The sequence below is a fragment of the Saccopteryx leptura genome, chromosome 10, assembly GCF_036850995.1.
Source record: "Saccopteryx leptura isolate mSacLep1 chromosome 10, mSacLep1_pri_phased_curated, whole genome shotgun sequence".
Taxonomy (NCBI): Eukaryota; Metazoa; Chordata; class Mammalia; order Chiroptera; family Emballonuridae; genus Saccopteryx; species Saccopteryx leptura.
The window spans coordinates 37,306,938-37,331,785 of NC_089512.1; the positions used below are offsets into that span (position 1 = coordinate 37,306,938).

The 24,848-nt window shown below is 46.6% G+C and overlaps 1 protein-coding gene across 2 annotated transcripts in view; it reads left to right on the plus strand.

Annotated features, from left to right (window-relative positions):
- Positions 1 to 24,848, plus strand: part of BFSP2 (beaded filament structural protein 2) — a 70,275-nt gene that overhangs the window by 17,049 nt on the left and 28,378 nt on the right. For both annotated transcript variants that reach the window (XM_066350891.1, XM_066350890.1), the window contains exons 2-4: positions 11,484 to 11,566; positions 17,645 to 17,801; positions 19,211 to 19,372. In XM_066350891.1, coding sequence (XP_066206988.1) covers positions 11,484 to 11,566; positions 17,645 to 17,801; positions 19,211 to 19,372 — 402 coding nt within the window. The remainder of the gene's footprint in view (positions 1 to 11,483; positions 11,567 to 17,644; positions 17,802 to 19,210; positions 19,373 to 24,848) is intronic.

A 24,848-nucleotide genomic window follows, 5' to 3' on the forward strand; every position in this document is an offset into this window, starting at 1 on the left:
TGTATGTGCCTTGACTGGGCAAGCCCAGTCTTTTGAACCAGCGACCTCAGCATTCCAGGTCGACGCTTTATCCACTGCACCACCACAGGAGAGGCTAGACAGCCATGGATTAAATTCAGCTGGGCCACCTAGTTCTGTGGATCCATTACTTAAACCCTCTGGGCCTCCGTTTCCTCATCTGTGTAATGGAAATAGCTAATGTGTACCCACTCTATATGACCATTTGTGTTGGGTGCAGGAGTTAGAAGAAATCATGGCCCTGAAGAGCTGATCATGGCGGAAAACATGGTGCTTTGACAAGGTTCAGGTTTGATTTACTTGGTTGTTCCTCTTTTGGATTGTATAAAGAGAGTTTGGTTCTAAATTTTGAACCAAACATCTTAGGTATCTTATACTTAGTTCTACACCTGTAATTAAGTTTTGCCTTAAATGTTTGTGTTAATTTGCTCTCCCCGGCTAGCCTGCTTCATCTACTCAGTTAAAAGACATTTGTGGAGCCCCTGTGTGGCAGGCATCGGGCTGGTGCTGAGGAGGCAGAGATGAGAGACCGTCCCTGTCCTGGGGACACATAGGTCAGTGGGGGTGGGGACAGAAACAATTCAAAATAAATTTCAGCATGACAACAGAAGTGGTAGAGATATGCCCACGGGGGATGTGGGGCGTGCAGAGGATACCCAGTGTAGCCTGAGCCTGGTTTTGAAGGATGGATAAGGGTTCACCTGGCAAAGAAGAAAAACAGAGGCTTGGGCGGCATGGTTAGGTCACGACAAGTAGAGGCAGCAACATGAATCAAGGTCTGGAAGCTAGAAACGCCTTGGGGAAATAATTCCAAAAAATAATTCAGTCCATAGCAGGGGGGTAAAGAAGAGATCAAGCCAGAATGAAGAGCAAGGCCCACATTGTGAGGGGTTTTTTCAACATCACACCCCTGAATAAAATGCAAGTTCAAATTTGTATCTTAGTATCCAGTAGAAAGCGGAATGAGAGGTTGGAAAGCAGTTGCCCCAAATCAGAAAGAGAGAGAGAGAATTATAGAGAGGAACAGAGAGAGATTATAGTGGGGGATAACTCAGACTTTGTCAGGGCATCTGTAGAAAATCAGGCCCAGGCAGGCTGGCTCACAGCCAAACCCTCTGACACATACACCCAGGACTATCACCAATGTACGGTGCTGGTTAAGCCTGTCTGTGCCCACACCAGCACCTCTGTCCACAGCAAGCCCTCGTATTCCAAGGTAGCTGGAGGCAGCATGCTAGGTGAGTGCAGAACCAGCCCTGGGAGGGTTGGAGGGGCTTTCCCACAAGGGGAGGCCTAAGGAACTCTGTCCTCGTCATGACAGAGGGCAACCTCTAGAGACCAGGGTGCCTTTCATTGTCCAAGAACTGTGGGTACCAGCACCCCCCAGTTCTAGCCTCTTACTTCACGTTCATCTGACCCCTTCTGCAAAGACATTCTTTCTTTAGCCAGAGCAGAATTTGATGTTGGGATCAAGACTAATTTGCAGTCCAGACTCAGAAGTGTTCGTTGTCCTGGCTTTCCGAAGTAAGACCAACCTTAGCCCTGAGGTGTCCCTGATTCTCCCAGACTCCCAGTGGTTGCGACTGCATTTGGGGATAAACTGTCTCAGAAACAAGTCTCTCAACTTCTCCATTACTGATGACAGGGCCCCCACTCCACAGGCGAATGCAACCCTATCTCACTGCTTGGTCTGTGTACTCTCCGCCCCCAGGTACCAACTATCAGGTAAACCAGACAGGAGATGATTAGGACCCATACCACGGCTGGGTAGTGGAGCGGGAATGGAGAGAGCAGAGTCTTGTGGGGGACTGACCATCCTCTGGCTTGGGCAGTGAGGGAGAGGGAGGTGTGAAGGTGCTGTCGGGTAGGAACCTGGTGTTTCCTGAAGGTAGGATCCAGGTCTTCCTACCTTCATTCCCCACGAAGAGGCAGCAGTGTGGCTGGGCTCATTAATTCTCCTGATACTCACTGGGCCAGACACGGGACCAGGGATGGGACCACTGGCAGGACAGAAAGGTGGTACCTAACTTCAAAATATTTATATTCTGGTGGCAAATACCAATAAATAGAAATTGATAATAACACTGGGGAACAATTTTTTTCCATTTTCTGTTGCATGAGGTTTTAGAACTGTTTCTATATATTTCTGCATCGCTGATTCCAAATCTGAAATCTGGTTTTTTTGGTGTATGCTCTAGTTTTTATGCAATTTTAATTTCTTTTTGTTACAGTTCATGGCATGCATTGATTTTTAAATTGGATTTAAAGGGCAACGACTGTCAGATTGAACATAACCACAAGGCAATTAATGTTTTACAAACATCACTTTTACATAATTGTAGTTGTTTTTAATGTAAAAAATTATTATCTGATAAAAACACCCTCTTATTTTGTTTAAGATTGAATCATGGCTTCTTCGAGTAGGCATAAATGGAAGTGGAATGAAGAACAGGTTGGCAGAGGGAAGAACAGAGCAGAAAGTGGAAGGATTTGGCAGCGGTGTCAGCGCACGTGGTGGTGACATGCACCAGCGTGGTGTCAGTGGGGTGGAGGGAGGTAGATGGATTTGAGATACACTGTGGGGGAGAATTGACTAGACTTAGTGTTGCATTCGATATGGAAAATAAGAGAAGGTGAGATGTCAAGACTACCCCGGTTTCTGGGTAAATGTTGGTGCTATGTGTTAACATGGAGAAGACACGGGAGTGGGGGGTAGATTTGAGGGCAAAAATCTAAAATTCCATTTTGGGTCATGTTAAGTTTGAGAAACATCCAAAAAGTGAAGTCAAGGATAGCGTTACGCCAGTCTGGAGTGAAGAAGAAAGTTCTGAGCTAGAGATAGACATGTAGATGTCATCAGCACAAACACTTAAACCCACGTGAATAAATCAGATCACTCAGGGATAAAAAGAACAAGTCCCAAGACCCAGCCATAAGAAACTCTCACAAGTTTACTTAGAGGCCAGATGAGGGAGAAAAACCTACTGAAGGAGGTGATCAATGCAAACAGCCAGTGAGGTAGGAGGAAGAGCAGGCAAGGCTGGTGCCATGGAAGTCAGAGGGGGAAATGCATTTTCCGTGACAAATGCAGCTGGGAGGTCAAGATGAGCTCAGAGAAGCATCTGTTTGGCTTGGTAACATGGTGGTCTTCACCATCTGGACTAACTCTGGACTACTGGAGACAGATAATGACTTCTTGTTTATTTATTGATAGAAGCAAATCATGCTGAGCGTTCTTCCTAAACTTGAAAATCACATATATATGAAACGGATTTCCAGGGACTCTTGCTTCATGCCACTGTGCTAGCAAAACCTAATTTCCCAGGAGCCCAGTCTCACCCCCCCCCCCCCGCCCCAATGCCACAGCTCTAGCTGCTAGCATGCCAAAATCTTTAACTCCAAATAAAGCATTCATTGTATCCTTGGGCCCAAATGATAACACTTTTTTATTTATTTATTTATTTTTTTTACAGGGATGGAGAGAGAGTCAGAGAGAGGGATAGACAGGGACAAACAGACAGGAATGGAGAAAGATGAGAAGCATCAATCATCAGTTTTTCATTGCAAGACCTTAGTTGTTCATTGATTGCTTTCTCATATGTGCCTTGACCGCAGACCTTCAGCAGACGGAGTAAGCCCTTGCTTGAGCCAGCGACCTTGGGTCTAAGCTGGTGGGCTTTTGCTCAAACTAGATGAGCCCGTGCTCAAGCTGGCAACCTCGGGGTCTCAAACCTGGGTCCTCTGCATCCCAGTTCGATGCTTGATCCACTACGCCACCGCCTGGTCAGGCTGATAACACTTTTTTAAATGCTGCTGTCCTTACCCTTTTTAAATGTAGTGGCCTTGGCCAGTTGGCTCAGTGGTAGAGCATCACTCTGGCATATGGAAGTCTCAGGTTCGATTCCCAGTCAGGGCACACAGGAGAAGCGACCATCTGCTTCTCTACCCCTCCCCCTTCTCTCTCTTTCTCTCTCTTTCTCTCTCTCTCTCTCTCCTCTCTCTATTTCCCCCACCTGCAGCCATGGCTCAAACAGTTTGAGCAAGTTGGCCCCTGGCACTGAGGAAAGCTCAGGCACTGAGGATGGCTCAGGCCTTGCCTCAGGCACTGAAATAGCTCAGTTGCCGAGCAACAGAGCAATGGCCCCAGATGGGCATAGCATCACCTGGTAGGGGGCATACTGGGTGGATCCTGGTCAGGGTGCATGCAGGAGTCTGTCTCTGCCTCCCCACCTCTCACTTAATAAAAAAAAATTAAATTCAGTGATAGTCAAGTCCCTCACCTGCCACCACCAGCCCTATTTATTTTAATAACTCCATCCACAGTGAGGACGGCAGTTGGAAGGGCTAAAATCCTCATCCTCATAGTACCAGAGACCAGGGCTTTTCAAAATGACAATGAACAGGAAAAACGGAAAGAAGAAAATCAAGCCACTAGATAGAAATCTTCATTCCACTGCCTGCGTAGCGGAGCAGGAACGGTGCCCGACCACACACACCCATCAGATTCATTTGACAGTCGTTGAACAACAACAATAGTAACGGCTGCCATTCATGGAATACTTGCTGTGCGCCAGGCAGTCAGCCAAGTGCCTTTCATGCCGTGGCTCGTTTAATTCTCACAAGTAGCAAGGAGGTAGGAAGTATTATTATCTTCATTTCACGGATGAAGGAAGCAAACCTTGGAGTTCCCCACGTAAGTGGCCCAAGACAGTGAGTGGAAGAGCTAGGTTTCCAAGTAAGACAGTGCTGCCATGGTCTCCTGGGTGTACAGGACAGGGCTATGTGCCATGGGGTGGGGGTGACATGGTCGTAGGAATGAACCAAGTGGGGAGGAAGAGTCAGCACCCTGCACTCGGGCTGAAAACCTAGGCGTCATTCTAAATTCCTTTACTCACTCTTCACTTGATTGCTTCATCACCAAAAACTGTCTGTTTCATCCTTAAAATATGTTTTAAATCTGTCTGCTTCTGTCCACCATCCCTACAACCACCCTAGTCAAGGGGCGCCATCATCTCCCCTGTAAGCCCCTAGCATCGGCCCCCAGCATCGCCTCCTGCACCTCACAACCCCGCTCCTTTCCACCGGAGTCGGGGATCCACTGACCACACAGATCACACCTGCGCCTTTTCATGCCGTCCTGGTAAGTCCCGCCTCCTTGCCACTGTTCCCAAGGCCTTCCCTCCCTTCCCACCCGCCTCTCTCACAACAGCTGCTGATGCCCCTACAAGCAGCACAGCTGACGCCCGGCGCACGGGAAACAGTCATCTGTGCTGAAGAAATGAAGGCAAGACTGAGCAAGTGGATGAATGAAAAAGCTTCCCAGAGGAAGCTATGTTTGAGATGAGCTTTAAAGTGGGGTTTCTCAGGCAGCAAGGGCTAGGGGTGTAGGTGGTCAAACCAGGTGTTCTAGATACAGGCAACAACACAGACGAGGACGTGGAGGACCTCCAGGAGCAGCCTGGGAGGCGACATGAGCAGGACTGGAGGCAGGTCGGTGCAAAGTGGGGGTTCTCTAGGTCAAATGCACCGCATAAGCCCCTGGGAAACTTGTTAAAAACAGATTGTTGAGCCTCACTTCCGGAGATTTCACCTCACACATCTGTGTTAGCATCTGAGAATTTGCATTTCTGACAAGCTCTGAGGTGGTGCTGATGCTGCTGGTCCAGGGACCACACTTTGAGAACCACCGGTACAAGGTGTGCTAAGGAAGCCCCCACGTGGAGGGGCAGGGGGAGACAGCTCCCGGGACGTGACCAGAGGAGGCTGCGTGCCGCCACACTGAGAGCAGTCAGGACAGAGGCCAGTGGTCAGCCTGCCCTTTCCCCTTCCTGCACCATTCCCTTCAGGACAAACTGGAGCCTGCCTGACCTCCCACTGCCCGTTCTCCTGGCACTCAACCCTGCCGTTCTCCTTGGCTGCACTTAGGCTTTGAAGGCGTCTCCTGTTTCTCACTCCAGTAAGACTTTGATGACCCTTTAAAAAATGCTGATGAGGGGTTAGGCCCAAGACCATCTGATCTCACCCAGCAATTCTCACTAAGGCTGCTGTGACAAAGTGTCTCTTCATAGCAGGAGACCGGGCATTAAATCATGTCGCCTTTACGGCAGGAGTTCTGGCTCTCTGTCTGGGCAGAAGGAGAGGGAAGAGAAGGAAAGGGCCTCCTCTGCTGGCCTTCCCAGGACATCACGTGCAGACTGCTACCTGCCCACGCGGTTTGGTTTGGTCGGCATCCTCATATCCAATAGGGAAGGTATGTCCTTGTCTTCATGATGCAGCCCAGATAGGAACCTGGAGTGCTGGCTGCTCTGTGTCACAGGAAAAGGAAAACAATCCTCCACAGTAGTCTCTCTTGATTCTGATGTGCCTTCTAGTTTCCAAAGTTGATGGAAAAAATCACGTACTTTCAAGTCACATTGACCTGGTTTGGCATTCTGGCTCTGCTACTTCCCAGCCATGTGATTTGGGGCAACTTACTTAAGCTCTCTGAGCCTCAGTATCCTCATCTGTAAAATGGGTATGTTGATAATCCACATCAGAGAGATAACGGGCCATTTAGTGAAGTCATGAATGTTAAGTATTTAATAGAGTGTAGAGCTCAGTCAGTGAGTGTTTAACAATCAGCAATCCAGGCAAAAACAGTGTTTGCTAACTACCCGAGTGTAGATACTCCCACCACGGCTGATATCAGGCTAACAACATGCTGTCATTGAATGAAGGGTTCAGCACACCATTATATAGTGTTTCCACCACACAGATACAGTAGCAACGACTGACCTCAAGAGCAGAGATGACAGTCACACAGAGTGAGACAATTAGGAAGTGATGAGTTTTTATGAAAGGCAGAAACCAAGGGACAAACTGAAAACACAAAGCTATGTAATCCAAAAGGAAAATTTATTTTAAACGTGCCTGGATACTAGATACAGCGGGTTGAGATCAGCAAGGTGTCAGCCCCAAACTGCAGGAGTGAGCGTTAGATACAGGAGTTGTTGCAAGCATTTGCTAGCATGGGGTCATTTGCACTTGGACATACTTAGATTAGCATATCGGGGTTTGTGGCCTTGATTACTGACTTAATGAGGGGAATTCTGCTGCAGAGACACAAGTTCTTTGATATAGCACAGGCTTGGTGTCCTTGGTAAATTCTGAAGACAGCCAAGAGGTCAGTCTCCCAGGAATAGCTGGAACCTGAGTTTGTGGCTTGGCTTTTACAAACAACTATTGTGATTTAAACTCCCCTAATGGTCAGGCCCCTCCCCAATGCAAGCTTTCCTAGACATTTTTGCAAAGGTAAACTTTTTGCTACATTTCAATGTGAAGGCCAGGAAGCCATTAAGAGAGAGAATAGCAAGCAAATTAACTACAACCTTACAGTACTTTCCGGGGGGAGGGGGGGGAGTTGCTTAAGGGGAGGGGGAGGTTGGGTGAGGGAAATGTTTACCAAAGACATTGCCCTAATGGTAGTTGGGTGAGAGAAATTTGAGTTTTATAGGGGCTAATTTAACCCTAAAACTTTGCATTTTTTGTATTTATCACCTGTGCTTTTAATATAATGTATTTATTTTTAAGTTTGCATAATTAAAATTTTCATAATGGCTATGTTTAACAACCAGCTCACAAAACTCGTGGAATACTTAGTATCTGCCCTCACAAGTCAGTTCCAGCACATGGGCTGGGCATGCCCATAGGAGGTCAGTCCATGTGACTTCCCTTTCCTCTTCCTTTCCTATCCTCTGCCCCAGAAAGGATTTCATTAAGCTTTCCCAGGTAGAAACAAAGATGTTCCCTGTTCCACTGGAGGCTACAAGCTTTGCTTTTGGCCTCAGCACCCATCCCAGTCTTCAGCCTATGCTAAACTTCAGCCAGGGTCATGCTGCCTGACTGGCCCTTCCTACCACTGGGGCAGCTGAGCCACTGCTAACAGTAGAGAGGGCACAGCCTCTGCTGGGCTGGGCGCCTGCAGGAGAAGCATGAAGGGCTCTCTGTGGCTGCATGGTGGACTGGCGGGTTATTTCAGGATCCCGTCTGTGAAGGAGATGGGGAAGCCCAGCCAGCCAGCTGTACTTTGGCAAGTCAGGCCCTATAATTAGCCTCCGCACGAGGTTTGAATAAACCCCTGGTTGTTACTAAACAACAGTAAAGCAGGAAGGACTCAGCTTCCTCAAAGCCTAATGCTGCATGAGCTTCCTAGGACAGACGTTTGAACAGAAGTGCCCTATCGCTGGGCATCTCAGAAACGTCCCCTGTCCTCATTCCAAAGGAGAACAAAGGAGCAAGGACGCTGGGCAGCCAGCTCCTTCCCTCCCCTTACCTTCAGCGGTGGGCATTTCCCACCTGGCTCCACAACTGATCAGACCACCTCTTATTGATACCCTGCAGTCAACTGTGGAACACACCCACATTCACACCCTCAATGCTGCTGGAGCTCCACAAAGCAAGAGGTAAAAGAAAGGGTATCTGAATGTTGGCGGTGTGGTCACTGGATGGCAGGACTTCAGATGATTGCATTTTCAACCATCTCTGCTTTTCCAGAACTGTATGGCTAAATATGGCACACCTATTTCCCAAAACACATCCCCAGAGTTTTGTCTTAGTTTTTACTTTTTTCTGTCCACCCGCTAGATCCCAATTTTAAAAAGCAGAAACAAACAGCCACACCAAGCTGTTCCAAGTGAAGAATTTAAGCTTCATGGTCCCTTGCTCACCACATACACCCTTTTGTATTAGTCTTTTTTTTTTTTTTAATTCATTGAGAGGAAAGGAGGTGGAGAGACAGACTTCCCACGTGTGCCCCAATCGGGATTCACCCAACAAGCCCACTAGGGGGCAGTGCTCTGTCCATCAAGGGACATTACTCTGTTGTTCATCAACTGAGCTCTTCTTAGCACCTGAGGCAGAGGTCATCCTCAGTGCCTGGGGCCAACTTGCTCAAATCGAGGGGATGAAAAAGAAAGAGAGAAGTAAGTGGGGAGGAGTGGAGAAGCAGATAGGCACTTCTGCGTGCCCTGACCTGGACATCCACACACTAGGCAAACACTCTACCACTGAACCAACCAGCCAGGGCCCTATTAGTCATTTTTTTATTCTTGTTGTTAAAGGAACTTCTTCAAAAACATTAAAAAAATACCAATAATAAAATGACAATAGCTACATATATCAACAATTGTCTTAAATGTAAATGGATTAAATATTGTAATCAAAAGACATATAGTGACTGAATGGATAAGAAAACAAGACCCTTACATATGCTTTCTGCAAGAGACTCACTTCAGATTAAAAAGCACAGACCTGTGGGGAACCCAGAAGTGTTTGGGGAACCAACTTTGAAAAACTACTCCTCAAGGCTCCATGAAACCTATGAACTGTACACACACTGTTTCTGTTCACACATACGTTTTGACTAAAAATGGACAAAATTCTAGAGCCATGCTGTCCAATATAGTGGTCACTGGCCACATGCAAATATTTAAATTTAATTAGTTAAGTTTAACATTCCGTTTTCAGTTCCTCAGTCACCCTGTGACAGCAGAGTGTTGAATAACCACATGTGGCTACCATGTTGGACAGCACGAGAGAGAAAGCAGGTCATCCTCACAGAAAGTTGTTGTTGTTTTTTTTTAAATAATCGCAGCATTTATTGCGTTCTTCCCTTGTTTTGGGATCTGGGCAAGCATTTTACAGGCCCCAAAGTAGGTAGCATCCGTTTATATAAAAACAAGGAAGCCGAAGCCCTAAGAGGCGAGCCTCTTGCACAGCACGAGTCAGTCGTAGCCCGTCAAATGGCGGAGCAGAAACCTAAACCGTGCCTGTGAAGCTCTTGCTGTTAAACATCGTGACTTCTTCTTTCAGCCAAGTTCGGCAGACTTTGCCAGCCCTCAGCCTCCTCCCTGAGGACCTCCTGCATGGAACACTCCCCCTTTCAAGTTGCTGTGGCTCAGTGTGCTCCCCCCAGCTCCAACCCTGGCATCTCACTCGTGCCCCGTCAGTCACTAACATAGTGAGTGTCCATACAGGCAGAGTACTCCCTAGCTTATGGTTTTAGGCATTCATCCCACCCTCAGCACCCCCATCCAAAGCCCTTGGTCTTTTTTTTTTTTTTTTTTTTTTTGTATTTTTCTGAAGCTGGAAATGGGGAGGCAGTCAGACAGACTCCCACATGCGCCCAACCGGGATCCAACCGGCATGCCCACTAGGGGGCGTCGCTCTGTCGGGACTAGAGTCACTCTAGCGCCTGGGGCAGAGGCCAAGGAGCCATCCCCAGCGCCCAGGCCATCTTTGCTCCAATGGAGCCTCGGCTGCAGGAGGGGAAGAGAGAGACAGAGAGGAAGGAGAGGGGGAGGGTGGAGAAGCAGATGGGCGCTTCTCCTGTGTGCCCTGGCCGGGAATCGAACCCGGGACCTCTGCACGCCAGGCCGACGCTCTACCACCGAGCAAACCGGCCAGGGCCGGTCTTCTTTTTTTTTTTTTTTTTTTTTTTTTTAATTGAATTTATTGGGTTGACATTGGTTTGCAAAACCACACAGGTTTCAAGTGGACAGCTCAGTATAACACCATCTGCACACTGTATTGCTCACCCTCCATCTACCCCAAGCAAAGCTCATCCCTCTCCATCCCCGCATCACAGAAAGTTTGACTGGACAGTACTGATCTAGAGATTTTAGTGATTTCATCAGTTTTCCAAAAGCATCCATGACCAGAAAATATTAAGAGCCACTTAGTCAAGTCAGTGAAACTTCATTAAAGGAGCCAAAACCTTCTCTTGAAGGTAGAGAGCTCATCCATGGTGACAGAGGCTATGAACAAGTTTGCCTTTGAGTGATATTTATGCTCCAAAAATCCAATTCTAAATGCTCCTTTAAAAAAAACATCCAGCCAGACTAGTGGTGGCACAGTGGATGGAGCATCAACCAGGAATGCCGAAGTCCCCAGTTCAAAACCCAGAGGTCACCAGCTTGAGCACAGGGTCGCCACCTTGACAGCAGAATCATTGACATGATTCCTAAGGTCACTGGTTTGAAGCCTGAGGTCACTGGCTTGAAGCTCAAGGTTGCTGACTTGAGCCCAAAGGTCCCTGGCTTGAAGTCCGAGGTCACTGGCTTGAAGCCAAAGTTGCTGGCTTGAGCCCAAGGTCGCTGGCTTGAGCCCAAGGTCACTGGCTTGAACAAGGGTTCACAAACTCAGCAATCAATGAACAACCAATGTGAAGCAACTACGAGTTTAATACTTCTCATCTCTCTCTTTCCTCTCTTCTCCTTTCTGTATCTCCCTCTCTAAAAAATAAAAATAAAAACGGAAGAAAAAAGAAAAGAAATCCAAATTCTGTGCTTTATTGTTTTTATCCTTCCTCCATTTTTAGAGAGGACGCTTAAAGTTCCCCAGAGCCTCTGTGCCCAACATGAGTCCCGGTGGGAAGCAGGGAGGATGTTCCAGTGACCTTGTCCCTCTGCTGTGTGCCATTGTTACAGGTGGGCGAGGCAGTCTTGGAAAATGCCCGGCTCATGCTGCAGACCGAGAATATCCAAGCGGGCGCGGACGACTTTAAAGAGAGGTAATGCTCTGCCGCAGAGGGGACAGTCTCTTCACACCTCCACACTCTTGGGCAACTCGGGTAATGTCGTCTGGAGTCTGCAGCACTCACCTCCAGCTCTGTGGAAGGCTGGGGTGGGATAGCAGGGCCCCCAGGAATATCCAGAGCCAAGATGGTCAGGCGCAAACCTTCCTTGTAGACACAAAGGAGGCCCCAAGTGCTCAGAGATTTTGCCTGGTGTTACTTGGTTTAGAACAGGATTTCTCAAACTCTAGTGTAGTTCCGAATCACTTATGGGGCCTGTAGAGAACACTGATCGCTGCGCCCCACCCTCAGAGTTTGTGATCCAGTGGGTCTGGGGAGGTGCCTGTAATTTACATTTCCAACAAGGTCCCAATGATGCTGATCCTGCTGGTCCTGGGACTTTGAGAACCACTGGTTTAGAGCAACACTTCTCAATGGAGGCTGCATATTAGAGTTATCTGGGCACTAAAAATGCCAGTGCGCAAGCCCCACAAATGAATTAAACCAGAATCTCGGATATTCTCAGGTGGGCACCAGGCCTCCATATTTTTAGAGCTTACAAGCCTTGAGAACCATCTCTTCAAAGTCTATTATATAATAGTGTTTCCTAAACTAAATTGCCATGTGTGTGTGTGTGTGTGTGTGTGTGTGTGTGTGTGTGTATACACAAGGTGGGCAAAAGTAGGTTACAGTTGTTTGTATGGAAAATAACACAGTAATTAATAATAATACAGGAATAAACTCAGTGTATATACTGCTGGTGAAGATTATTTTAAGTGGTATAAGGATAAGCATTTTGGCCCTGGCCGGTTGGCTCAGTGGTCGACCTGGCATGCGGGGGACCCAGGTTCGATTCCCAGCCAGGGCACATAGGAGAGGCGCCCATTTGCTTCTCCACCCCCCACTCCTTCCTCTCTGTCTCTCTCTTCCCCTCCCGCAGCCGAGGCTCCATTGGAGCAAAGATGGCCCGGGCGCTGGGGATGGCTCCTTGGCCTCTGCCCCAGGCGCTGGAGTGGCTCTGGTCGCGGCAGAGCGACGCCCCGGAGGGGCAGAGCATTGCCCCCTGGTGGGCAGAGCGTCGCCCCTGGTGGGCGTGCTGGGTGGATCCCGGTCGGGTGCATGCGGGAGTCTGTCTGACTGTCTCTCCCCGTTTCCAGCTTCAGAAAAATACAAAAAAAAAAATACAAAAAAAAAAAAAAAGGATAAACATTTTATTTTTCATAGTCATGTACTGTATTTATATTTGTGGTTACCTTCTGTTTATGACCCATGAACCTGTTTTTCCGTGACAGTACTACCATGTGTAGTCACAATTTAAAATGTATCTAATATCAAGAGCTTTTAAAGTGTATTGACTTAAGATTTACCTTTTAAGCAGACAAATCTAAGGGAAAATATACAATGATACGGGTGATATGCATTTAGGGGCAAAGTCACGGAGGCAGATGAGGTCCGGGAAACGCTGAGTCTGACGGAGAAGCAGAACGAAGAAGGCCTTCTTCTGATGGACACAGTGAATCTGAGAAGATTCTGTGGGGTGGGTGTCCTGGGTGTAGGGTGACGGGGTGGTGACGAGATTGTTCAAGGGAACATTCTCCTAACTTGGTGAAGACACAAAGGAAAGACACATGGTCGGGCGTCTTTGTGAAAGACCGTGATCCACTGTTATTCTTATTCTTTTTTTTTTTTTTTTTTTTTTTCATTTTTCCGAAGCTGGAAACCGGGAGAGACAGTCAGACAGACTCCCGCATGCGCCCGACCGGGATCCACCCGGCACGCCCACCAGAGGTGACGCTCTGCCCACCAGGGGGCGATGCTCTGCCCATCTGGGTCATCGCTCTGTTGCATCCAGAGCCATTCTAGTGCCTGAGGCAGAGGCCACAGAGCCATCCTCAGCGCCCAGGGCCATCTTTGCCCCAATGGAGCCTCGGCTGCGGGAGGGGAAGAGAGAGACAAAGAGGAAGGAGAGGGGTAGAGGTGGAGAAGCAGATGGGCACTTCTCCTGTGTGCCCTGTCCAGGAATCGAACCCAGGACTCCTGCATGCCAGGCCGACGCTCTACCACTGAGCCAACCGGCCAGGGCCTTCACTGTCATTCTTATCTTAGGATAGGAGGTGTGGTGATGACAAGGTGAATCTCTACCATCCACTCAGATCCAGAAGCATTTCCTTTCTCAAAGACCAAGCTTCTCTAGCTGCTAAAAGGGTCTCCGTTAGTGGCCACTCTGGAGTGAGGGGGACTCAACCAGCCAGGGTCATGGTCTTGCCCAGCACCTTACTAGCCAAGGTCACGGGAGCACAAAGAAGTAAAATAAAAACTTGGGGAGAGAAAGCTTGTCTGAAATCCGAGGATTAGCTAATGAGGTTAGTTTTGAGCAAGCTGAGTTGAGCTGATAGTGGAGAAACTAAGCGGAAATTATGGGATGCTCCCGAAGGCATTGGGCCAGTAGCCTCCTGGTCAACATAAGACAGTCTAAGTGTCATGAGCACGGAGACGCTAATTGAAGATGTCATGATGGAGGAGCAAAGGGGAAAAGTGTGGCAAGAGGAAGCTAAAAGCTTAAGAGCATCTTTGGCAGTTATAACAAATATATTTTACATTCTTAGAGCAGTGACTTTTGACCTTTTTCATCCCATGGCACACATAAAACTAATTGCTAAAATTCAGTGGCACTCCAGAAAATATATCATCTATAATTTTGATTCATTCACACCAAACTATTATTGTTGTGTTGGCTGTTGTCTTTTTTTTTAATTATTATTTGACAGTCTAAGGGAAAAGAGGTCAGGACCCCTGACTCAATGGGTATTGTATGTTTTTAAAATGTTTGCGACATACCAGTTGAAAATTGCTGCCTTAGAGGACTTTAAAAAAAACCGTCTGTAGGACACCTGAGACCTCCCACTGCTGAATAGACCACATCCTGGAGGAACCAGTCTCCCTGGAGAGGTGAGCAAAACAGGACTCCAGAGGCCTAATGGGGACTCTTCCAGTTGGCTCGACAGAGACCAAGCCCAGTCATAAGGGTGGGTGTTCATTTCAGCTGGAATGACAGGACTTGTTTCGGAAAGGACAAATGTTACCGTATTTCCCCATGTGTAAGATGCATTTTTCCCCCCGAAAAATTTGGGGTCTAAAAACTGGGTGCATCTTATACAGGGGTTGTAGATTTTTTTCCTTGCATTTCCAGCTTTTTCACACTTGTTTTTGCGCTCATTGTGGAAGACAGTGATTCGTCATCAGACACAGATGAGGACAAGCTAATGGATGGGAGCTTTGACAGTGACGAGAAGTTGTATGAATTTTATGATGAATAAAACTTGAGTTCAATAACTTTATGTAATACATTTTTTTTCAAAATTCGGGCCCCAAAATTAAGGTGTATCTTATACATGGGAGCATCTTATAGATGGGGAAATACAGTAATAGGAACACAATCCTTCATAAAAAAAAATGCATTTGGGCAGAAAATTTAGTCCTACATACAGAACAGAGAAAAATGCTTCAGAAACCATCTCCCAGCACTGACGGAAGGGGCTGCTCCCGCTCTAAGGGAAGTGGCTGGTGGTGTGCCACAGGGCTCTGGCTTTAATCCCTTCATTTGCTCTTTTTAACTGCAAGGGGCATGAAAGCAGGCATGGCAAAATGGCAGAAGATGCAAACCAGGAGGAGGGTGAAGAGTAAAATGAGAGAATCAAGATTCAAAATGATCCCAACACATTGGAACAATGAGCCAGTGAAAGGGAAAGAGGATAAATATGAACTCCTACTTTGGGGCTTAAATACCAGGTGCTCCCAGGGAAGGAAAGTGAGCTTAAAGCAGCTCTTGTGAAAAACTGTCAGGGGTTCTAGCTGACAGGAGACCCAATATCAGTCAGCAGCAAATACAGCTGGTCCAAATCAAATGAGCAAACATACAAACAGAGGAAAACCCACAGAGCAGATCTTAGGGCCCATGATGAAGAATGTTAAAGGGCTTAAACAAAGGAGCAGACAGTCCCACGGAGCTCTGAACTGATCGGGCAACATCTGGAGTTCTGCATTCGGTGTCACATTTTAAGAAGGACGTAAGACCAATTAGAACATTTATCATCGTTGCGCAGATGTATCTGAAGCCTGGAGCTGGGTGCTGAGAACACAGAGGTAGAAAGGTTATAGTGGCTGCCCTCGATGAGGAGGGACGGAATCCAATTTATATCAACCATGGAGGAAGGGGGTGGGAATGCATTACCTGAAGAACAAACAGCTTGAAGGGCTGGGAGGTGGGAGGGGAAATGAGAGAATGACATAGAAACAGCCTCTAAATATTCCTAGGACTGCCTAAAGCAGGGGTCCCCAAACTACGGCCCGCGGGCCACGTGCGGCCCCCTGAGGCCATTTATCCGGCCCCCACCGCACTTCCGGAAGGGGCACCTCAAGAGGAGCCTAGTTCCCATGGAAATACTGGTCAGTTTGTTGATTTAAATTTACTTGTTCTTTATTTTAGATATTGTATTTGTTCCCGTTTTGGTTTTTTACTTTAAAATAAGATATGTGCAGTGTGCATAGGGATTTGTTCATAGTTTTTTTTTTTATAGTCCGGCCCTCCAACGGTCTGAGGGACAGTGAACTGGCCCCCTGTATAAAAAGTTTGGGGACCCCTGGCCTAAAGTAAGGATCAGACTGATTTTGGATGTTCTGAAGGGTGGGATTCAGATGCTTACAACAATGGAGATTTAAGCTCTTAAAAAAACTACAATAATTAGAGCTCTTCAAAAATGTTATAGTGGCCTTGAGTGGTGATGAGTTCCCTATGACTAGAAGTATTCAAGCAAAGGCTACATGAGCGCTTATCAAGAATGCTATCAAGGGCCTGACCTGTGGTGGTGCAGTGGATAAAGCATCAACCTGGAACGCTGAGGTCGCCAGTTCAAAACCCTGCACTTGTCTGGTGAAGGCACATATGGGAGTTGATGCTTCCTTTATCTCCCCCTCTTCTCTCTTTCTCTCTCTCACTCTCTCTCCTCTCTAAAATGAATAAATAAATAAAAATTTTAATTAATGTTAAAAAAAAAAAAAAAGAATGTTATCAAGGGACTGTCACTGGGGTAGGAGTTTGACAAGTTGAATGCTTAAGTCCCTTTAAAATCCTGAGGCCCTAAAATGCTTTCTGGAGTGAGAGGTGTGAGATTTCTCCCCTCTAGAATGGATTAAGGTAAACTGTGAAATTGGGCTGAGTTGTGCAGGTGGGGAGAAGGCCAGGGAAGGAACGGAGTGACAGGGAGAGAAACTGGCAAAGATGTTGAGTAGGTTTTAGAAAGAAGGCCCCAGGCAAACCAGAGGTTGAAAAAACTCAGGGTGGGCAGTTTCATACTCGCGTCATGGGGTATGCACGCGTGTGAGCACGTGTGTTATTGCATAGGTTGCAAGTTTTTAAAACTCTGGATATTTTACCTATAAATCCAGCTTCCCCATTTCTCTCGAAGAGAACCGGCACCGCTTCCCCACACAGCAGTTGTGGGGAGGAGCTGAGCAGCGCCCCTGCAGGTGAAATATCAGCTGTCCTTGTGTTTCAATCCCCGCCTCCCTCTGCTGCCCAGACCGCCTCATCCCTCACCTACATTGGCCACTTGGCCCCTGGAGGCATTTGGGTTGGCAGCCACAGTCCTGAAATTCCACATAGGCTCTTTGGAGATAGAAATTACATTCCTCCTTTTGGGGTCATCGGCACATAGCCTGGTGCTTGGCAGACTTTCCGTAACGTTTGTTAAAGGATCCTCAGGTGAAAAGGATGACAAATCAGAATAATGATGATGATACTGGATCTCTGAACTCCTGGGGAAACTAACCCTAGAGTTCTGGTCCCCGGTGCCCCATGAGGCTGGCACCCCATTAAGCCAGGTTTTCAGAAGTTGGCAATACTTGTTCTCATTTTAACAGATCAGCATGTAACAAATACATTAACAAATGTGCTGGAAAAGTGAATTTAAGTCATTGTCTAACCAGCACATCCTTGGCCCATTGGTACCATTTATATTCCGATTATTTTGTATTTTGGGTTGCTCAGCTATGCTGATTAAGTTCCTTTATCTGCAGATATGAAAATGAGCAGCCATTTCGAAAGGCAGCAGAAGAGGAAATCAACTCTCTCTATAAAGTCATCGATGAAGCTAATTTGACAAAAATGGATCTGGAAAGTCAGATAGAAAGCCTGAAAGAAGAACTTGGCTTTCTGTCAAGGAGCTATGAAGAGGTAGGTGGGGGTTGGGGCGACGCTGGATTGGTTACAAGACCGAGGCAGTCTCCTGTCTGGCTGAGCTTCAGAACATAGATAATGGAGCTGGTAAATCACTTTCAATCCTTGTAGTGGGTCAGGTTAGCTCAGATGCCTCACACTCAAGTGGCTTCAGAACCAGGCTGCTAGGAGAACCCAGAGGAGGTAGCAGGTCCATCAAGAGCTAGTGATGGCACCTGTGCTGAATGGGAGGGAGGAGCATCCCATACCTCATGGGAGGGAGGAGCATCCCATACCTCATGGGAGGGAGGAGCATCCCATACCTCAAGGCATTCGATTTCAGAACTTTGTTTTCAGCACTATCCGGGACAAATAAAATAACTCTGCTCCAGGCTATAGTCTGCACACACTCATTAATGGGATTAGGTTAGATCACTGAATGACAGGACAGAGGCAACCTCCCACGATGATGTGGCCCAGTCCGAGAACTGCGCTGATTCTTTTTTTTTCTTTTTTTTTTTTTTAGTTTTTTTAATTTTTATTGACTTGAGAGAGAAAAAAGAGAGAGAGGTAGGGAGAGAGAGAGAGAGAGAGAGGGGAGAGTGAGAAGCATCAACTTGTGGTAGTTGCTTCACGTTAGTTGTTCATTGATTGCTTCTCATTGGTGCCTTTGACAAGGAAAGCCCTGAGCCCAGGCTGCAGCCGGGGTTTTGAACCAGGGTTTCAAACTAGGGTTTCGAACCAGGGACCTCAATGTTCTGGATCAATGTTCTATCCACTGCACCACTGATTCTTTTTTTTTGAGAATATTGATGAGTTTATTTGAACCAAACTGATAACAATTGCTGGGAAAACAAAATTTCCAGGGATTGAGGTCTGCTCCCAGACCTGCACTGATTCTAAACCGCCTGCCACAGGCCACCGTCTGACCCGGGGCCGGAAGGACATGCCGGTGAAAAGTCAGAACCCACTTAACAACGCTCATGTCAGGAAGCTCCTTCTTTTGTCCAAGTTTAAGCAAACCAGGAGCCATTCGACCCACTTCCTCCTGTTCTTGGCTCTGTAGTTTTCCATCACTCTCCAACAGAAAGAGACTACATCTTTACATCTCTTTCAGCCTACTCTGACTTTATGAAATTCATAAATATCTTGCTGTTGGAGTTCATTCTATTTGTGTTATTATTTAGTTATTTATTTGGATTTCTGCTTTGGGCCTGAGCTGAGAAATGCATTCTGGGAAAAGAGAATATGGCACCAGTGCTGGTAGAGGATCAGGAGCTTTGCTGGTGTCTGTGAAGCCCCACGCTGGGCTGTAGTAGAATGCGGGGCGCAAGTGTTGCCCACAGAACTGGGTTTCTGCTGCCTAGAATCCCACGTCTTTTCTGTCTCCGGAAGAACTCACCTGAGGTGTGCATTGTCTCTTTCAGGACGTGAAAGCGCTGTATAAGCAGTTGGCAGTGTCTGAGCTGGAGCAAGTGGGTGTCCCTATTGGCACTGGTCTGGACGACATCCTCGAGACGATCAGAATTCACTGGGAGAGAGATGTCGAAAAGAACCGGATGGAGGCAGGAGCCTTGCTCCAAGCTAAGGTGAGAGGTCAGACCCGCACCCTCCACACCGCCCTGTGCGGGAAGAGGCCGAGCAAAGATGAAAAGCAGTCAACGTGCAGAGGAAGAGACACGGCTGTTTCAGTCTCATTAGACATGATGTGTATAGCAATAACAGTGTCTTGTTTACCTGTCTAAAAGCAGAAAACGTTGAAAATGGTGATAGTAATAATGTCAGCAAGTATGTGGAGAAGGAGATTTTCACCTACATATTACTGGGAAGTACTACTATGACCCCTTTGCATAAAAAATTTGGTGACATGCATCAAGTGTCTTAAAATGCCCCTACCTACCAGTTGAATAATCTGGACACTAGCCTAAAGAAATCATTGAACATGCAAGTAAAGTTCACATCCCAGTATGCTCACTGATACATTCATTATAAGAGTGAACAAGTTTAGGGGGAAAAAAACCCCACATAAATGTTTAATAGTGGGATAAAGACTAAGTAAGCTACAACCTAACCATGCAATGACATATCAAGCAGTTATTAGAAATGATATTCATGAAGCACTTATAACAACGTGGGAAAATGCTCATGCAATAAGGTAAAATGGGCGGGGGGAGTCCAGAGTGGTATGTACCAGGGTCAACAAACTTTTTCTGTAAAGGACAAGTTGGTAAATATTTAGGCTTGTAAATCTTTAGGCCAAATGGTCTCTGTTGCAATATTCAACTCTGCCACTATAATGTGAAAGCTACTGTAGACACTAAGTAACGAATGAGCGTGGCTGTGTGCCAATAAAACTTTATTGACAAAATAGGAGGCAGGCTGGATTTTGCCTGTTAGGCTACAGACTGCCAGCCCCTGGTCTGTATGGTTAAGTAAATCATTCAAAGAAATTAGGCATCTAGAAAAGGTTGGAAAGAAAACACATAAGTGTTAGTGGTGGTTGCCTTTGAGTGATGGACCCATTTAACAGTTTGAAATGTTTTTCTTGTTTCTGAGTATTTCTTGAGTTTTTCTTAAGCAGTATGAATTCTATTCGCGGAGGAAAAGGACTTTTCTTAAACTTCATAAATAATAAAGGAATTAACCAGAAATAGAATGCAGAGGTTCCTTTCCCTTCTCCATCCCCCCTACCCCCCCACGTATGACTTTTGAATTTTCAGGCAGAGGAAGGAAAGGGCAGAAGAGGAAGGAAAGTATGAAGTATGAAGGAAGTGTGAAAACTTCGGTGCTACTTGGGCCCAGGCAGGAGGGCTGCTCCTGCGTCCTCGGTTATGGCTGGGTGGTTCTCAATCCTGGCAGCGCAGCAGAATTATTTCAGAGCATTTTCAGAAGTGCCCACACCCAGGCCCCATCCAAGACCAATGAGATCGGAAGCAGGAAAGGGACTTTGTGGATTTCTGAGCTTTCTGGATGACTCTAATGCCCTGCCAGGCTTGAGAACCATGAGAGTGTTTAAAAGCTACCAAAAGAAAATCAAGAGAACCCCTTCTTTTCTTTCTTCTCCCTGCCTCCGGCCATCCCCTGTCCCCTTGGCCCCCAAGTATCCACAGGTACATTCCCAGCAGGGTCTTCACCACCTTGAGGGCCCCCAGTGTTCTCCAGCCCAGAAACCATCTTTCACTCCCCTGCTGTCCCACCCTCTCCCCCCTTCCAACAGATTCTCTTCTTTCCAACCTTCAACTCCTTGGACCAGGGTGACAACAAACACTTTTTATGGTAATTAGTGCCTGATAACATCACAAAATGCAGCCCCCTCTCCCCCACTGCTGGCCCTGACCTCAACCCCGTGAGAGGTGGAACACAGGCGGAAAGTGAAACCAAAGCACAAATTTGATTTGGGTCCTTTACTTCTTTTTTAGAAGAGTCATAAATATTTATAATTAATGACCCTAGAAACCACCAATTTCCATTCTCTCACTGTAGAGGTGAGAAAACAGGGACCCAGGGAGGGCCGTGGTCACACAGCTGGTGTGTGGGACCACCATTTAGCTCTCTTGGCTCTGGGTCTAGGGGCCTTTTCTCTGCTTTGGGCTGCTTTTTCTCATTGGCTTTGTTCCCAAAGCTGATCTCTGTGGGTCTGTAGTTTGCAACCTTGTTTCTGTCCCAGCACTCCTGCAGTGTACACCACGCTGTAATGATTATTTCTTAGAGAAGGGGGGGGGGGGCATTGTAATTAACAGGACTATATCCTGCATAGTATGAAAAAGAAAAAGAAAAAAACCTGGTTATTATTATTCACCCCTCACCTCCTTGAGAATCAGCACCAGCCCAACAGCAATTCAAACATTAATTTCAAACAGATTCATTAATGTCTTTTTAATAAAGTAATCTGAAAGCTACATCTCAGAGAAAACAAACAGTACTTGTTTAAGTTTGGCCAGTGCAGCCTGGTCCTCTTGCAGAGAGGCAGAGCTCAGAAAATATTTGCAGAATGAGTGAATTCCTCTGATCGTCAACAGAGATCGGAACTGACAGCCAGAAGCCCTCCAATAAATAGTTTTGTCAGCTGCAGCCGTGCCCGCGGGGGCTGGCATTTGCCCATCCTGAGCACCTCTCGTCGGTTTCTTGGCAGAAGCATAAATGAGAAACTGCCTTAGCCGGTACGGCTTTTGAAACCTTCTGCAGAGAGGATAGAAACATGTATTTAATTACCTTTCAGGCCGGGGAGGCTGGAAATTCATGGACACGATGAATTTATGTCTTTGTTTAAGTTCCCCCAGAAAGTGATCCTGAGACAAATATCGAAGTGGAGATGGTTTATTTGGAAGTTGAGGGAAAATATACCAAAATACCAGGAGAGGAGAAGCAGAGAAGGGAGCCAAAAGAAGAATATGTTATCTGACCAGCTATCACTGTGGGAGACTGGTACACACCCCCACGGGGGTTCTGGGGAACAGTGCAGACTACAAAGCAGGGGAAGGCGAGGAAGCTGGTAATAATACCATCTCCCATCAGTCCTCTGCCATCTGCTCCCAGAGGGACTTTCAGGATCTTCAGAGAAAGCTCTCAGGCAGAGGTGTACAATCTGGCAGTGACCCGGAAGCAGGGGAGATCTAACATGAGGAATAAAGGCGAATGCCATTAGCATCTCCTACTCCTTATCTGCCAAGTCTTCTCATGTTTTTAATTGAGGTAACATTGGTCTATAATGTTATATAAGTTTCAGGTGTACAATATTATAATTCAACATCTGTATACAGTGATCACCACCAAAAGTCTAGTTACTATTCATCATACACAATTGACCCATTTGCTCATATTGCCCATATCCCAAACCTTCTGGTAACCACCAACCTGTTTTCTATATCTATGAGATTGGCTTTGTTTGTTTGGGGATTTTTTTTTTTTTTTTTTTTTTTTTACATTCCACATATAAGTAAAATCAAATGGTATTTGTCTTTCTCCATCTATTTCACTTAGCATAATGCCATCACGGTCCATCCATGCTGTTGCAAATGGCAAGATTTCATTCTTTTCTACGGCTGAATAATATTCCATTCTATATTGATTTACCCATAAATGGACACTTAGGTTGCTTTCATATCTTGGCTATTGTAAATAATGCTGCAATGAACATGAGGGTGCACCTATCTTTTCTAATTAATGTTTTCATATTCTTCAGATAAATACCCAGAAGTAAAATAGCTAGATAATATGGTAGTTCTATTCTTATTTTTTTTTGAGGACTCTCCATACTGTTTTCCATAAGTCTTAATATTTTTTAATCATTAAAAGCTTATAGAGGCCCTGGCCAGTTGGCTCAGCAGTAGAGCATCGGCCCGGCGTGTGGAAATTCTGGGTCTGATTCCTGGTCAGGGCACACAAGAGAAGCGACCATCTGCTTCTCCACCCCTCCCCCTCCCTTCTCTCTCTCTCTTCTCTTCCCATAGCCATGGCTCAAATGGTTTGAGCAAGTTGGCCCCAGGCACTGAGGATGACTCCATGGCCTCGCCTCAGGCGCTGAAATAGCTCAGTTGTGGAGCAACAGAGCAGTGGCCCCAGGTGGGCAGAGCATCGCCCTGCAGGGGGCTTGCTGGGTGGATCCTGGTCAGGGCACATGAAGGAGTCTGTCTCTCTGCCTCTCTGCCTCCCCGCCTCTCACTTAATAAAAGCAAATAAATAAGAAAACAAACAAACAAACATAAATAAATAAATAAAAGCTTATAGAGAGGTTCTGGTTAGGTTCTCTCCGGCCACAATGTGACGGATGTCGGGAACCTGAGTGGTCCAGTGTTTAGAGCTTGTTGAGTTGTATGATTCAATGTTTGGAAGGATCAGGTTGATCCAGAGACTTTGTGGAGGGTCTTAACATCTGGCCCTTCCTTTTCTGTATGTTGTGGTTACCCAAGTCAGGGCATTTGGAGATGCTTCAGAAACCTCAGATGACATGCCAGACCACTCTCCAGGCCTCCTGGCTAAGAGGGAATTCATTCCCCAATTTGCAATGAGACAGACCTTTTAAAGGACCTCTTGGGGAACACTGCAGGACTGCTCTCATTCACCTGTGTCCTAGATTCATATGCTGAGGTGTCTCCATCCTCTCCAGGAGTCCCCAAACTTTTTACACAGGGGGCCAGTTCATTGTCCCTCAGACCGTTGGAGGGCCGCCACATACAGTGCTCCTCTCACTGACCACCAATGAAAGAGGTGCCCCTTCCAGAAGTGCAGCACGGGGCTGGATAAAAGGCCTCAGGGGGCCGCATGCATCCCACGGGCCGTTGTTTGGGGACGCCTGCCAGTGGTAGTCAACCTGGTCCTTACTGGCCCACTAGGGGGTGATCCAGCTTTCATGGTGGGTGGGAGCGGAGCAACCAAAGTATAAATAAAAAGATAAATTTAACTATAGTAAGTTGTTTTATAAAGATTTATTCTGCCAAACTTAGCAAAAAGCCGACATAAAGTACTTGGTAAGTAATTATTATTATATGCTTTAACTTGCTGTAACTCTGCTTTACAAATTTTATAAAGTAAAGTTACTTCCCTAGTTTATGAATCACCATTACTGTGGAACCGGTGGGCGGTTAGAAAATTTTACTACTAACAGAGATACAAAAGTGGGCGGTAGGTATAAAAAGGTTGACTACCCCTGCCTTAGAGCAGGGGTCCCCAAACTACAGCCCACGGGCTGCATGCAGCCCCCTGAGGCCATTTATCCAGCCCTGCTGCACTTCCGGAAGGGGCACCTCTTTCATTGGTGGTCAGTGAGAGAAGTACTGTATGTGGAGGCGTCGCAAAGCGCGGCGTCGCTCACATACAGTACTACTTCCAGTGACGCGGGATGCACACATCACAGCTCTGGAAGAGCGTCATATCACTTGTTAGGGCTAGCAGTGACAAATATGGAACCGGACATTGACCATCTCATTAGCCAAAAGCAGGCCCATAGTTCCCATTGAAATACTGGTCAGTTTGTTGATTTAAATTTACTTGTTCTTTATTTTAAATATTGTATTTGTTCCCGTTTTGTTTTTTTTACTTTAAAATAAGATATATGCAGTGTGCATA